This window comes from Furipterus horrens, unplaced genomic scaffold, assembly GCF_987537825.1.
Source record: "Furipterus horrens unplaced genomic scaffold, mFurHor1.1.pri manual_scaffold_2, whole genome shotgun sequence".
NCBI classification, from domain to species: Eukaryota; Metazoa; Chordata; class Mammalia; order Chiroptera; family Furipteridae; genus Furipterus; species Furipterus horrens.
The window spans coordinates 33178522-33193870 of NW_028327172.1; the positions used below are offsets into that span (position 1 = coordinate 33178522).

The following is a 15349-nucleotide window of genomic DNA, read 5'->3' on the forward strand; positions in this document are numbered from 1 at the left end:
AGAAGTTCTCTAGCAACATCTGGAAAATCAGATCACATGGGAGTTGCAGAAAGAGAGAACTGCTAGTTGCCCAGACTCTAAGAATTAACTAGGTTTCTCTGTAAGATCAGCTTTAGCAGAAACATGTTCTTAGATTTTATTTAAAGTATTGGGTTAGGGTCAAGGAGTAAGCAAATTGGTTATGAGAGATATGCATCAAAGCTAAATAAGCAAAAATAATGTGATGTTGATCAGTTGATCATTCAGAGATTGTAGCTGGATTACTATGTCAGCAGCTTTACTAAATGGCACAATGTCTGAATTTGAGGTGACTTAGGCTTACCTGCCTATCTTAAAAAGGAGTCGTAACTGCAGCATGGCTGAAGAGGTTATATTGGTGTTATCATCCCATTATACTCTGTCCTATTAAAACCCCATCTAATTATGTTTGAACACCACATTCTAAGAGGGGCATATGGTAAACTAGAGTGCAAGATCTAGAAGTTATATCATATAAAGAACAGTTGAAAAGATGGGAAATATTTTGCCTGGAGAATATTTAAATTAGAAATAAATCACTTATAGATCTAAGTTTCTTCATCTATGAAGTAAAGTTGGTTACACTAGATGATTTCTTAGATCCCTTTCAGGAATAATATTTATAGTTTGAAAAGTTGCTATGTAAAGAGGAAGTAGACCTTTTTTTTTTCTTTTTTAAAGTTTTGTAATTTGGACATAGTTTTTTCAACTAATTCAGGGAATAGAATACCTGAATATCACAGTGTTCTAATAAAAGAAGATGAAATAGTGATATACTAAATTTCTCAATATATTAAATATGTTAAGTATGTTACCTTGTGCTACATTATGTAACAAGCATTGTGTGCTAAATTTTAATAGACACAAGTGGTAGCAGATACTGAAAGTTAAAATACATTTTATAGAAAACTTAAAATTAAGCAAAGCTTATTTGTTTATATATTTCTCTGTGAATTGGGAAATTCATTTTAGTAACTTAATTTGAAAATTCATTGTCCCAAAAAGTAGAAGAAAGAGGGAAGCAAATTCAGGGAGGCAAGTATTAAGGTTAAATGTCAATCAAGGAATTTATAAAAATAGCTAATAGGTTGTCAGTGCATAATTATTGAAGGTCTTCAGAGGTTTCTTGTGCACTGGTTACATATGCTGTAAAAGGATTTTTATATTCAAAGAAAAGTTCTAAGCCCTTTTATTAACACTAAAATTTCATCCTTTTCTTTGTGTACAAGAAGATAAAGTTTGGTTTCACTTAGGCCAAAAGTAGGGAGGTGAACAGAACACTAGTAGTAGTGGAAATTTGTGGCACATACATTAGATGGAGCTTTTAATTTCTTACATACAATTCACCTCCCTGAGGTTTTTATTTTTTGTTTGGAAATAAGATTGCAATGTCTTTTCTTTTTAATTACTTAATGTACTTAAGTATTATTTTTCTGTAAGAATTTTATGCTTTGTGGTAAAAATTCAGAAGGGTGTTTTTCTTCTCACTCAGCAAACTCACTTCCTGTTTCCTTCTGGTGTCTCATTTTTGTTAATAATAACCTAAATACTTCAGATGTTTTATGAACAAAACCAGGAAGAGGAATACTACTTAAAAATGTCTTCTGGCAATTTAAATTTAAATCAGACTTTGAGTTAATAGCTATATAGCTAGCTACTTTAAGCAGATGGCAAACATTTGAGTAATGAATTATTTTCATAGAAGTGGTTGTGCAAAGTTCTGTGGATATTTTCTCTTTCTAAAAGTTAATTATATTATTGTTATAAACATTTATATCCTCATTGACAGAATGTCTATTATTTTAAAGATGAGGGAAACTTGTCTAGCTGAATGTAGTATACCATTTGATTAGGTTACTGAACTCTATAAAATTTTTTAAAAATTCAGGTAAGGAAGTAGCCGACTTTGTTCTGAACAGTAATTGATATTGTGTGTGTGTGTGTGTGTGTGTGTGTGTGTGTGTGTGTGTGTGTGTGTAATGCTTACAGAATATTTATTGAAAACTTGGTGTTGTGTTTCATCTAATTTCTGGGTAAGTGACACAAACCTTGGACTTGGGCAGGCATAAAGCGGTTCCATATTCTTATAACTACTTTATAGAATTATTGCGAATCATTTCAAATCTTCACTACTAGCCACAGACCCTAATATATTCTTTTCACCTTTCCTTTAGTAGATGCCCTCACTCCCTTCTCTTTTTTTTTATGTTGAGGTCAAGGTCATCCTTTGTATGCGCTTGTCCATCTCAGATTTGCCTCTCTTAGTGGTTTGAAGGACGAGATATTCTTACCCTTTTCCAAAACTTAATTCTTTCATTTCTTTTCTTATTCCTGCCTCCCCAAAGTATTTTCTACCCTTACTCTTTAAAAGAGAGTTTGTATTTACTGCCTTTCCAGCTGTCCTCTGTTGTTCCCATCATATTGCAGAGAAACTTACTTCTGGTAACATGAATACTAATTGCCAATCTCGTAACCATATTCACTGTCCACTCCTTTTGCTTCATATGAGCAATTGACTACATCCTTTTTTGAAACTTCTCTTCTGTTGCCCTAGTTTTTCTCCTGTGATCTTTGACTCCTTTTCTGTTTTCTAGCTTCTAAAAATAGGCATTCACCCAAAGTTTTGTTCTTGGTTGTCTTTAATATCTGTTACTTGTTCTTTCTTGTTCAGTGCTTTATTCTGAGACTCCAAGATACAGCATTTGAAAACTATTGGTTTAAACTCTTGCAGTGATCTAACTCCATGGCTCTTTATGGTTGAGAGGCTGTGATGGTTAATCTTTGTGTCTACTTGACTGGGCCTTGGGGTGCTCAGACATTTGGTCAGACATTTTGGGAGTGTCTGTAAGGCTGTTTTTAGATGAAATTACTATTTGAATCAGTAGACTGTGTAAAAGCAGATTGCCTTCTCTAATATGGGTGGGCCTTGTCAAATCAGTTGAAGGCCTGAATAGACCAAAAAGGCTGACCCTACTGCCAGTGAGTAACTCGTGCTGCCTGGCTGCCTTTGAGCTGGAGCATGTATTTTTTCTGCCCTCAGACTCAAACTGAAACAGTGGCTCTTACCGGGTCTTGAGTCTGACCTATTCAGGCTGGAGCCACAGATCTTGAGTCTTGTCACTCTATAATCACATGATCTAATTTCTTGTAACTGTATGTGTGTGTGTATCCCAGCTTGATTCCTAATGCGTACAGCCCCGTATGTGTCCCTCAGCCTCCTAAAGAGACTATCTCTTACTGATTGAAGCTTGAACCCAAGACCCCTTTGGCTGGGATACTGCCCTCTCAGTGATCCTGATGGATGCTGACAGCAGTTAGCAGAGATAAATTTCCCTGTAGAAAATTGCTGAAATTGGACAGATGATCTCCATATAGGTCTTTAGCTCTGGAATAGAATTTCTGGAACACAGTATTTCTAGATGATAATCAAACATCTACATGGATTTCCAAACCCAATATATTGACTAGAGAACTTAGTATCTTCCACAACAAACCTTTGTCCCATATATTGGATAATGGCATTAGCAGCTTTTTAATTATCATTTGTCTCTTTTATTCAATGAAAAATATTTGAGGCTATACACTGTGAGGATTGTAAATATTAATCATTTGTAGACCTCATCCTTAAAGAACCTGGGTTAGAAGAGGGCAACAGGATGTGTGTGCATATGATTGCAATACAAAACGAAAGGGTTTGAGTACCAGATGAAGGCGTGCAAGATCAGAGAAAAGAGATGCTTTGATGTTTAGGTTGTTTGAGTGGAGTTGAGAGTGATTGGGGGCAAGAGCTGAGTGACTAGGTGTGAAATTTAAAAGGAAAATTTTATTTCAGAAATAATGGAGAAAAATTAAAAACAGAAAATACTAACATTAATATATGAGATGAAATCATTGTTAGCCAAGCTATTTTTTTACTTTATGGACAGAATAGTTGTGTTAACTTTCCAGATTCTATTATTACCTTAATGTATGACTGGAGAATTACTGTAGTTATTATAATCTATTTCAGCCACTGTCAATTGAAACTTAAAACCTACTTGAAAGGAAGGATCTAATTCATGAATGGCACTGTAAAAATGCAACATTTTGATTTTAAAAAATCTAGAAATGTCACTAAGGAGATTAAAAATCTGTTAAGTAAAACACGAAAAACAGTTCAAGAAGGAGAGATAATTATTGGGCCAAGCAAAAGAAAAAACAGGTTATATTTTTTAAAAAATATTTTATTTATTTGTTTTTAGAGAGGGGGGAAGGGAGGGAGAAAGAGAAGGAGAGAAACATCTGTAGGTTGCCTCTTGCACATCCCCCAACCCAGGACCAGGCCACAACCCAGGCATGTGCCCTGACCAGGAATCGAATCGGCGACCTTTGGGTTCGCAGGCCAGCATTCAGTCCACTGAGCCACATCAGCCAAGGCTGAACTGTAATCTTAAAAAGGCTAAAATGGTAAATTTTGTTAGGTGTATTTTACTACAATTGAAAAACTAACAATTATTCAGCGTTTATTACATGTCAGGCTTTGCTGTAAGAAATTTACTGGTAGGTATGTGTGTATTATTTATTTCTAACAAAGCCCTAATAGGTGGGTACCTGGCTATTAATATCCCCATTGTACAGATTAAAAAATGAGGCACAGAGAAGTTAATTTAATTCACACAACTTCACATAACTAATAAATTCAGAGTTAGGATTTCAACCAGGTAGCCTAACTTCAGAAATCACATGCTTAATACCATACCATTCAACTTTTCAAAAGTCTCTTTAAAAAAAAAACCCAAAAAACAACAACTTAAAACTACAATGAGATAAAGAACATGTGACCTTTGCATGAGCAACGTTATAGAAAACCTGTTTTGCCCTGACCGACATGGCTCAGTTGGTTGAGTGTGGTCCTGCAAAGCGAAAGGTTGAAGGTTCGATTCCCAGTCAGGGCGCATTCCTGGGTTGTGGGCCTGGTCCCGGGTTGGGGAGTGTGCGAGAAGCAACCAATCAGTGTATCTCATACATTGATGTTTCTCTCCCTCTCTTTCTCCCTCACTTCCCTTCTCTCCAGAAATAAATAAATAAAACCCACCCACCCACTTAACTGACACATTCATTGGTTGATTCTTGTCTGTGCCCTGACTGGGGATTGAACCTGCAACTGTGGCCTATGGGATGACACTCCACCAACTGAACTGCCCGGCCAGGAATTAATAAATAAAATTTAAAAAGAAAAAGATTATAGTTAAATGGTATTAAATACATTTGCTACATTGCTGTGTAGCCATTACCACCATTTATCCTCATAATTTTTTTTCATGTGAAACTGAAACTCTATACCCATTAAACAACAAATCCTAATTCTTCCTTACCCCAAACTGACAACCATCGTTATACTTTTTGTGTATGATTTTGAATACTCTAAAGTACTTCATGTAATGAAACCATATAGTACTTATTTTACTGTGACTGGCTTGTTTCACTTAGTATAATGTCCTCAAGGTTGATCCATGTTGTAGCATATTGCAGAATTTTCCTCTTTTTTAAGGCTAAATAGTGCTCCATTGTATGGATATACCTCCTTTTGCTTATCCATTCATCTGTTGATGGACACTTGGATTGCTTCCACGATTTGCCTATTGCTAGGAAGGCTGCTGTGAACGTGGGTGTGCTAGTATCTCTGTAAGAACTGCTCTTAATTTTTTTGAGTATGTACCCAAGAATGAAGTTGCTTGGTTTTATGGTAGTTGTATGTGGAACCACCATAGTGTTTTTCCACAGTGGTACCATTGTACATTACTACCAACAGTGTATAGGGTTCTGTTGTCTTCACATCCTCACCAGCATTTGTCTTGTTTTTTTAATAGTAGCCATCCTAATGGGTGTGAGGTGGTAAATGAATTTTAACAAAAACTGTTTTTAGAGGGAGCAAAACATTCAAGAAATTGAACCAGTGGTTGAGTGCCTTCTGAACTGGTTATAAAGTTCTACAAAAATATAAAATTCAATAAAACTTGATTTTTATCTTCAAGAAACTTTCACATTAGGACAAATATTAAAAAGGATATAATGGTATGATGCTTGCTTAGAAGTACTTATAAGTGCTAGGAGGGAAGACTTGCTTCATACTGAGTAATTATAAAAAGGCATTATAGATGAAATGGCACTCCGTTGGGCCTTAAAATATTGGTTGGTTTTTTATTTGCATTGTGGAGGGAATTTAGGAGGAAGGAATTGAAGACGAAGTTTCAGAGGGCAGGACAGCTCATTTGTATTTTATTAGGAACAGGATATGATTCAAGCTAACTGGAATGTAGAAATCATTTCGGCAGTTCTCAGAAATATGATTGAATTAGATTGTGATGAACTTGGAGTGTCAGAACAAAGGATTTGTTAGAAACATCCAAGCCCAATTTTAGTGTAGTATGGTCTGTCTGCTCTAGTGCTTGTTTCCATAATACAAATTATCTGATGTTATTGGTAAATATGAGATTGATGCCACTATAATGGAGAAGTAGCATTAGTTCACACATAATCTTTACCAGCATATTAACATTTTTAAACAAGATTTTATTTATTTATTTTTAGAGAAAGGGGAAAGGAGGGAGAAAGAGAGGGAGAGAAACATTGATTGATGCCTCTCGCACGCCCACAACCCAGGCATGTGCCCTGACCAGGAACTGAACTGGTGACCTTTTGGTTTGCGGACCAGCACTCAGTCCACTGAGCCACACCAGCCAGGGCACATATTAACATTTTAAAGTGATCAAGAAAAAACTTTTTCACAATTAAAGAGAAAATATTAGTAATGTAAGAAAATATTAAGGAAAACACTGAAAATCCTGCAGACATGTTATTTAGTAAAAACGGTGCTTGGATGAGTAACACATATTCCACAGTGTTAATCTCTCTCGTGAGGTAGGGAGTACAAAGAAGATATGAAGACATTTCCTTTACATTAAGAACTTTGTTGAAGAAGTCTATATCTTAGGTAATATTTTTAATTTCGTTGAAATTGGCAGACTAAAAGCAAATGTCCTCAAGAATCCATATCTCAAATGACGGAGCAGGAGCTCCAGGGTTTAAGGTTCAAAGACCATAATGCTAGGTTCAAATTCAAGTGTAGACTTAACTGTGCTCATATTTTTATAAGGTCTTTTTATTGTTAGTTGAGGTTTTGATGATAAAGTTACAGTGATTTTGAATAATCTGCCTTAACCCTGTTTTTCCCATAAGCTTTGTTATTTTTAGTTGCAGTTTTCTGGAACTCAAAACTTATTTGTTTTCTTCCCCAAATGTGTATATCACATTCTATCAGAAAGGGCTTTGCCATGTTTTAAAAGAAGAAAATTCATAAAGGAATTGTTGCCCTAAGTTTCCAGTTTAATTTTCTGACAAAATGTTCATTGAAATCCATTACACCTCTTGAAATTTATACACTGTGTTCTGATTCACTTAATTTTGAATTGTGAGTGTTCCAATTAGAATTTTAATGGAAATTTACATTTGAAATTTGTGCCATATTAAGTATTTTTATGTAGTAACCAAAATAGCTCTAAATGTGGACTCTGCTGTTTGGCTTTGCTAGAGGGGGGTGAATTTAACTCCTAAGTGTTTTAACACAAGTTTTGATCAGACATGAACTTAACTTTTAAAGGACTATCAGTTGTTTGTATAAGTTTATTAACATAGAAAATGTTCACTAATTTCTAGAATTCATTCTCTTTTCTAAAGAACCAGGCAACTGATCGATGTATCTCTAATGTTTCGCTCCCTCTTTCCCCCTCCCTTCCCCCTCCCTAAAATTAAAACAGACAAAAAACGTTTGTGTTTCACGTGCTCACAACTGTAAATCTACTTTTGCCCCACCCTATATATAGAATTTCTGGTTTATTAGAGGATTCCCAATGTGCTTATCTCTTCATTTTCTTAAAATAAAGGCTAGTCCTTTGATTTCATTGAGCTGTTAATTTAGTGCTCATTTCAGGAAGATTTTGAATGGAAATATCTTTAGCATTCCATTCTTATTGACCAATATGAAGGATAGCATTTTTCTGTTTTTGAGCAAATAAAAGCAGTGCACTTTAAAGCTTAGTTGGCATTTCTTTTACAGATAGAGAAGTTCATAATTTAAAACTTTGTTACCAATGTAATTAATTTTACCTCCATATCTTCATACATATTTTTGTAAAAATATGTTTGTGCTGTGCTGATATTTAGCATTTTGGGGATCTTTTACTTTCAAAATAAAACACTTTTTTGATTACAGAAAGACCCAAATGGGACCAGTAGTTTGCCAACTGGAAGTTCTCTTCTACAAGAAATTGAAGTACAAAACGAAGAAGTGGCAGCTTTTTGTCAGTCCATTACAAAGTAAGGAATTTTTCTTTATAAATTAAATATTATTTTTTTATTAAATGCTCATTTAAAAATTCATTGAAAATTAGCTTAGTGCTAATTATTCTAAAAATTTTAAGTTTTTAATTATCTTCTCCCTGTGGCTTAACATTTTAATTGCCACATTAACAAACTACAGTTGAACCTATATTCTTACCTGTTAAAATATTTAGAAGAACAACTGAGGTCAAACAGTAGACTTCTGATATCCTGCTAACCAGTGAAAATATGGCTTAAACGTTCAAGTTTCAGTACACTTAGATAATGCCTATTATTGTTTCAGGGACACTTAGTTTTGCTATATACTTTTCTAGCACTCAAAATAATGTACTTATTTAAGAGATAACAGGCATGATTAGAGGAGCAAATGTATTTTCTGAAGGTTAGAGAAGTGCAATTTTAAGTTGTTTTTTTAATCTTAAACGTTCTATTTTTAAATTGAGAAAATTGAGGCTCAGAGAAGTTACCTATGAAAGCTTACTCAGCTAGTCAGCCAGGTTTCCATTGCCTTTTCCATTATATCGCTGTATTAGCTGGACTTCCATTATGAGTACTAGAAGCCCATTCTAAACTAGTTTAATCAAGAAAGGTTATGTATTGGCTCACAAACCTATACAGTAGAAAGAAGAAGGATGGGACAGAGCTCAGTGACAGCCACATCCAGGAATCTGTCCACTGTAAGCATCCCTCCTCCCTTTGGTCTCCCTTCCCACTTCCTATCCCTGCTCTTCCTCCATGCATGTTGGCTTCGTTTTCTTCTAGTGCAGATGGGGTATTGAAGGCAGGAAATACAGCCGCTGAAAGCTTAGGTTTTATATTCTAATGGTCTTGCTAGCAAAGACGAAAGGGAGTCCTCTCAGCCAGCACCAGATTAAAAAAAAAAAAAATCCACGGAAGGAAAAGGTAGAACAAAAAATATTGTGGCTAAGGGGATGCGGTACGTTACCAAAGGAAGGGCAAGTTGATCACCGCTGAGGGATTTATTCTGAATCCCGTATTTTTCCAAGTGTGATCTGCTTTACGCAGAGCACAGTTTAGGGTTCCCAGATACTTTTTGAGTAGGTACATCATTTTAATGTTATTTAAGGGACTTAATAATATTTAACTATATTTTCTAGGCAATTGGTAATATTTCATTAAAACTCTTTATGTTACCTTTTTTAAACAGAATTTTTTGCAGAATACCCTAGGCGGAGGGAAAGAAGAAAAATATCAGTAGAGCCACTTTTTCTTCCCAGCAAAGGTTACTCTTAACTGCATTTTTAAAATTCATATTTTTCAGTAGGCATTTAAAATAAAAGATGATTTAGATGGCATAGTATGTAAATTGCATGTATTAGATAATAACCTATGCCATTGTATCATTATGTGTGTGTGGTTAACAATTTAGAAAAAATCTTTTACTTTAATGGTTTGGAAATAATCTGTTGTGTGCTCATCTAGTTCCATTTAATTTTATCCTGAAGCCCTGTATGTTTTCTGTGAAACTATTGAGCGACTGTTGCATTTAATTTGAGAAGGCTTTCTGTGATCTGCCCTTTCTCTCTATTTGAATCTTTTGAGTCATTTACAAAGACTGCCGATAAGCTAAAGTAATTATTTTTATTTACTCTCTCTCTCTCTCTCTCTCTCTCTCTGTCATGTAATAGGAAACCCCAGATAAACTAAAGAGAGAATGAGTTCTTTTTGTCATTTTATTTTCATTAGTTCAGTATGAGTGCAACAAATATTTCAGAGATGTTTTTGAATCATGCTTTAAGAACTTCTCTCATTCCCCTGTGACCTTGGAGATTAGGGTCAGGAGGAAATGTTCCTTGAAGAAATTAAAGGCTCTGTTTTTTTCAATATGCTCATATCTGCAGCGCATTTTAAAAACAAATATCTGTACTCTTTCTTACAGAGCCCTTTCAATTTAGTCATGACATTAGTATAAGACTGTCAGGATGATAATTGCTTACAGTTAAGATTACTGTATAACAGACATAGAATTTAGTACCGATTCTTGGCCTTGTTTTTTTGCTTCTGTGAAATTAGGGAGTAGGGCTATTGATATCAAAGGTTGCTTTGTTTCAGACTCTGTAATGCTTTGATTGAGGACATTTCATTATTACTGCATTTTTTTCTTTTTACACTCAGTGTTAATTGACAAAGCTTGCTGTTTCTACCAGCCATCAATTCAGAGAAAGTTCTTACAGGAATGTTAGGTACCAGTAGAAGTTTTTGCGGCTGCTTTTGTGGTTTCCTAGGATAAGATGAGAAACTACAATTTAGACTTGTCATTCTGAATAGCCTTGTATTTCTTTTCTTCATATATGGTTCAGATCTATATCCTATTATAGTGTCTTGACCCCAAGAATTCCCTGTGTGTTTCCAAGGACTTCACCACTGCATTTAGTTAATTTAATTTCGAACAATGCTGATTCTATACTTTCTTGTAAAATAGCATTCAATTAAAACCCTCATTTTTATCTTTAATTTTAAAACTCTCATTTTTATGTGTTCTGTCCTTCTGATTTTGCATGATTTGGCTCTGTGTAACAGGTAGGAAAATAAACTATGAAATATTTTACTATATGCATAGAAGTATTAAATTTCCTGAACTGTAGAGCCACATTAAACAAATAAAGCTATTTCTTCAGTGAGAAGCGAAAATTTTAGTGAAAAAGAAAATTAAAGTTAAGAAGTACTCTTTCATACAGGTAATTGCTTAAGAACATCATGCCATGTTGGGTTAAAATATCTATAAAAATATCTTACATGGTCTATTATATTGAAAATGAATAATTTACTCAGCAATTTTCAATTTACTCATTTAATCTGATTTCATATATTTATTTAGAAACAAAACAGAAATGCCCAACTTTGAGGTACCTATAACAATCTCAGTGTTTTTTCCAGTTTTTGTAAAACAAACAAAACCGTAAGAATATAAGAAGTTTTCAGTTTTATAGAAAAGCAAAGGAAATTATTGTAGGGGGTAAATGGTGATGAAAGACTTGGCTTAGGGTGATAAACACACAATATAATATACAGATGATATATTATAGAATTGTACCCCTGAAACCTACATAATTGTATTAATCAGTGTCACCCAAATAAATTCAATAAAAAAAGAAAAAAATTACTGTATTTTTCTGGACTATCTTTTTTTTTTTTAAACTTAAAAATTTTATTTATTGATTTAAGAGAGAAAAATCGATTTGCTGTTCCATTTATTTATGCATTCACTGGTTGCTTCTTGTATGTGCCCTGACGGGAGATTGAACCCTCAACGTTGGTTTATTGGGATGACGCGCTAACCAATTGAGCTACCAGGCCAGGGGTGGACTATCTTTCATGGTATATTGCAGAGAGGAAAATAACTCATTAAAAACAAAAGAAAACTGGTTTTATTGTGATAAAGTGTATATAACAGAACATTTACTATTTTAACCATTTTTACACATACAGTTCTGTGACATTAAGTACATTCACATTGTTGTGTAAAAGAAAGGACTTATTTTCAGAAAAGGAAATGAAGGGTTTTTTCCCCCCAAAGTCAAGTTCATTGAATGCAACTTTTATCACTGGATTTTTTGTCTAATAAATTCTTGTTTTCTGAGCCATCATCAGGAATTTCTGATTTCCCTTTCATCATCCATAAAGATTTCTGAAAATTGAAAGCTTGCTTAGCTGTAGACAAAATTCTGTACAACTTTATTATATTAGTTAATTATATGATTTGCTGTATCTATTTCATACTGTAGAAAGCAAGAAAATACCAAGTATGTGAAAAACGATAAGAATCTTGGGTTAGGTCCTATGAAGATGTCATTGTGTTGTCAGAATGGTAGGCCTGACAGCAAATCTGAAGATAATGTGTCTGTATCTAAGGGTGAATTTACAATATGAATTTAATTTTATTACTTATGTTACCTTTTTTCCAATTACATTTCTCTTTAATGGCAGAGCCTTTGTGGTGGCACTTAACAATCATAGTGCAGAAACCAGATTTATTCATTCACTTTTTCATTTATTTGACAAGATGCTTATAGTGCTTACCATGTACTAGGTAGGCTGTGTTCTGAAGGCTTTAATTTCTTAATTCACATAGTGCTCACAACAACCCTGTGAGGTTAGTAGTAGTATAATCCTCTGTTTATAGACTGGAAACATAAGGAAAAAAGGAGATTCAATGACTTGCCTAAGGACACACAGCTAGGAAGTTGTAAAATCAGGATTTAAACTCAAGTAGTCTGGTTCTAGAGGCTATGTACAAACTGTTACAGATCCTTTCTTTCTGTCGTCTCAAACAGTTTTATTCTATTCCTGTGACTTGATTATTTTAATCTCTACAGAAGCAAATGAATGGTACTTCCAGTATTCATTTCATTGTAGCCCTGTGAAGAACAGATGAGAAGATTGGAACTTCTAACTTCCAGGAGAAAAGTTATAAGAGACTCATAAGTTTAAAGAAGGGATCAAATCTTCCTTTGTCTTTTGATAATAAAGTACTGTCTGGAGATAAGCCATACACCATGCTCATGTATTTAAATTTAAACTATAATGCTCCTCTGAATATCTGTGAACACTATGAGCACTTTCACAGGCAATTCTTGCCATTCCCTAAGTTTTAGAAATCACTTTGAGGGAATAAAGACTTCATAGCACTGTAAAATACCATTTTCTATGTTTTCTTTTTTTCTTTAATCATTGTCTAACAACCAGAAACAATGTGTAGGAAAAAGAACCTTAGAAAAAAGATTTTGAAAAGACAACAAATTTTTTATTCCTCTGGCAGTTACAATTTAGGGCTACATAGCCCATATTATCAGCAATTCATTAAAAATATGGCATTTTATGTAATTATACTGTGTAGCAAAAGAATCTGAAGCAGAGCACCTCATTTAATACCATATGTACAGTGTGTGCTTGGTTATTGTTGATGATGCTACAAAGATCTCCTGGCAGTACTTAATCTCTTCCCTTGGATTCCTTTTATTTAAAAGGCAAATGCTGGTATTTGGAGTTTTGGCAGGGGTCCATTTGCAGTTTTCATGAGCTGCTCTAGAATTAAACAAAGGCACAGAATTGAATGGCTATAAGCATACAAAACCTATTTCAGGGCTCAAATAAATGCAGTTAAAAAAAAAAACGAATTTAATTTCTTCTTTCTTGTGAACAGATTGAAGACCAATTTTCCATATACCAATCACCACACAAATCCAGGCTATTTGTTGAGTCCTGTCACAGTGCAAAGAAACATATGTGGAGAAAATGCTAGCGTGAAGGTCTCCATTGAAATAGAAGGATTTCAGCTACCAGTTACTTTTACGTGTGATGGTAGGTTTGTAGTTCCCCAACCATCCTGTTTTGCTCTGGTTAGAGAGGAAATGTTTAAAATGTTAACAATTATTATTCTCTTAACAAACTGACTCTGTTATTAGTATTCTTTTAAAAATGTGTGTGTGAGTGTGGCTAAATACTTAACATTCATTAGTTATCTTCTTCAAAAACTTGGCATTTCACTTGGATACTTTCCTGGTTAGTATCAGTGGGAAAACATTTTACCTTTAACTACTGTACATATTTCTCTGAAGAATGCTGAGTAATTTTGGTTAATCAGTGGCTCTTGTCCAAGGCCTCAAAGCATTAAATAAAAAGTCTAATAAATAGATTGCTAATTAAATAGAAAGCCCAGTTCTTTCTTTTCTTTTCTTTTTTTGTTCAATGGCAAGATGAATGCTTGTTTATAAAAAGCTGTCAGTGAAAACTGAAATTCCAGTTATCTTGCTAAGCTACTCTAAAGCAACGATCTTCAAATTTTTTCATCTCATGGCACACATAAACTAATTACTAAAATTCTGCAGCACACCAAAAAATATATATATTTTGCTGATCTGACCCCCCCAAAAGGTATAATTTTGATTCATTCATACCAAATGGCTACTGTTGTGTTGGCTGTTGTTGTTTTTTAATTTGACAGTCTTAAGGGAAAAGAGGTCAGTGCCCCTGACTAAACAGTCAGGTAGTGCATGTTTTAAAATGCTTGTGGAACACCAGTTGAAAATCGCTCCTCTTAAGAGAAGCTATTTCTCCTTTGCTTCTGCGTCTTCCTTCGAAACTTGATGTGTGTATCCTTTCTAGATCTGTATTCTCAAGTCTGTAGGAATTTTTTGTTATAGTTTTAAAAACTACTCTTATTTTCGTTCATAGATTATTGCTTTTCACAATTTGTATTATTTTATGAGATTCTAACAGTGAAATAAGATCCTATAGTCTACAGTACTTTGGCCTAAAAATTTTGCCATTTTTTTCTTTAATGGTTATGACTAGGAATATGTCCAATATTTGGATATTTTCTTTGTAGCTTTGGACTTTTCAAGGCCTTTGAAAAAATATTATCTGAAACAAAAATGTTAGCCATCTATAAAGTCCTTTTAGTTTCTAAAGGAAAAATTACTCTTTTAAAATATACCTCATATTTTGTTTTGAAGTATTGTTTCACTCTAAATATGCTGTAAGAATTAATACTAAAATTGAAAAAAGAGAATAGGCCTCTTGATTGAAATAAGCATGAGTATCAGTGCTTACACATTGATAGCAAATGTTTTAATTTGTGTCAAATTTTGACTTGCTGTAGTTGCTTAAAATACTTCAAATGCCTGTTTTTTGGTTCTTCATAAATGTGCACAAGTATAATGTACATCTCTGTTAAGAAATGTTGTAACCACATGGTACAAATGCTTTGTATGTTCAAATGATAAATGTTATCATTCATTTGACTATTCAGAAATGTAGCCATTTAATTAGATAGAGGTTTTATGGCCTTTTCTGCCAGGCTTTTGATTTTCATGAAGTTTGAATGTAATCATTGTCTTCTAAATTGAATTTACAGCTTGAAGTATAGAAATAGGTTACTTTAAAGATTACCTTAGTTTTTAATATGCTGTAATCTTAGTATCCAGCTATT

General features: G+C 34.0%; 1 protein-coding gene across 1 annotated transcript in view; it reads left to right on the top strand.

Annotated features, from left to right (window-relative positions):
- Positions 1–15349, top strand: part of PIK3C2A (phosphatidylinositol-4-phosphate 3-kinase catalytic subunit type 2 alpha) — a 91557-nt gene that overhangs the window by 31648 nt on the left and 44560 nt on the right. Inside the window, exons 3-4 of the mRNA XM_090263562.1 lie at positions 8270–8373; positions 13562–13719. Of these exons, the coding sequence (XP_090119688.1) occupies positions 8270–8373; positions 13562–13719 (262 nt within the window). The remainder of the gene's footprint in view (positions 1–8269; positions 8374–13561; positions 13720–15349) is intronic.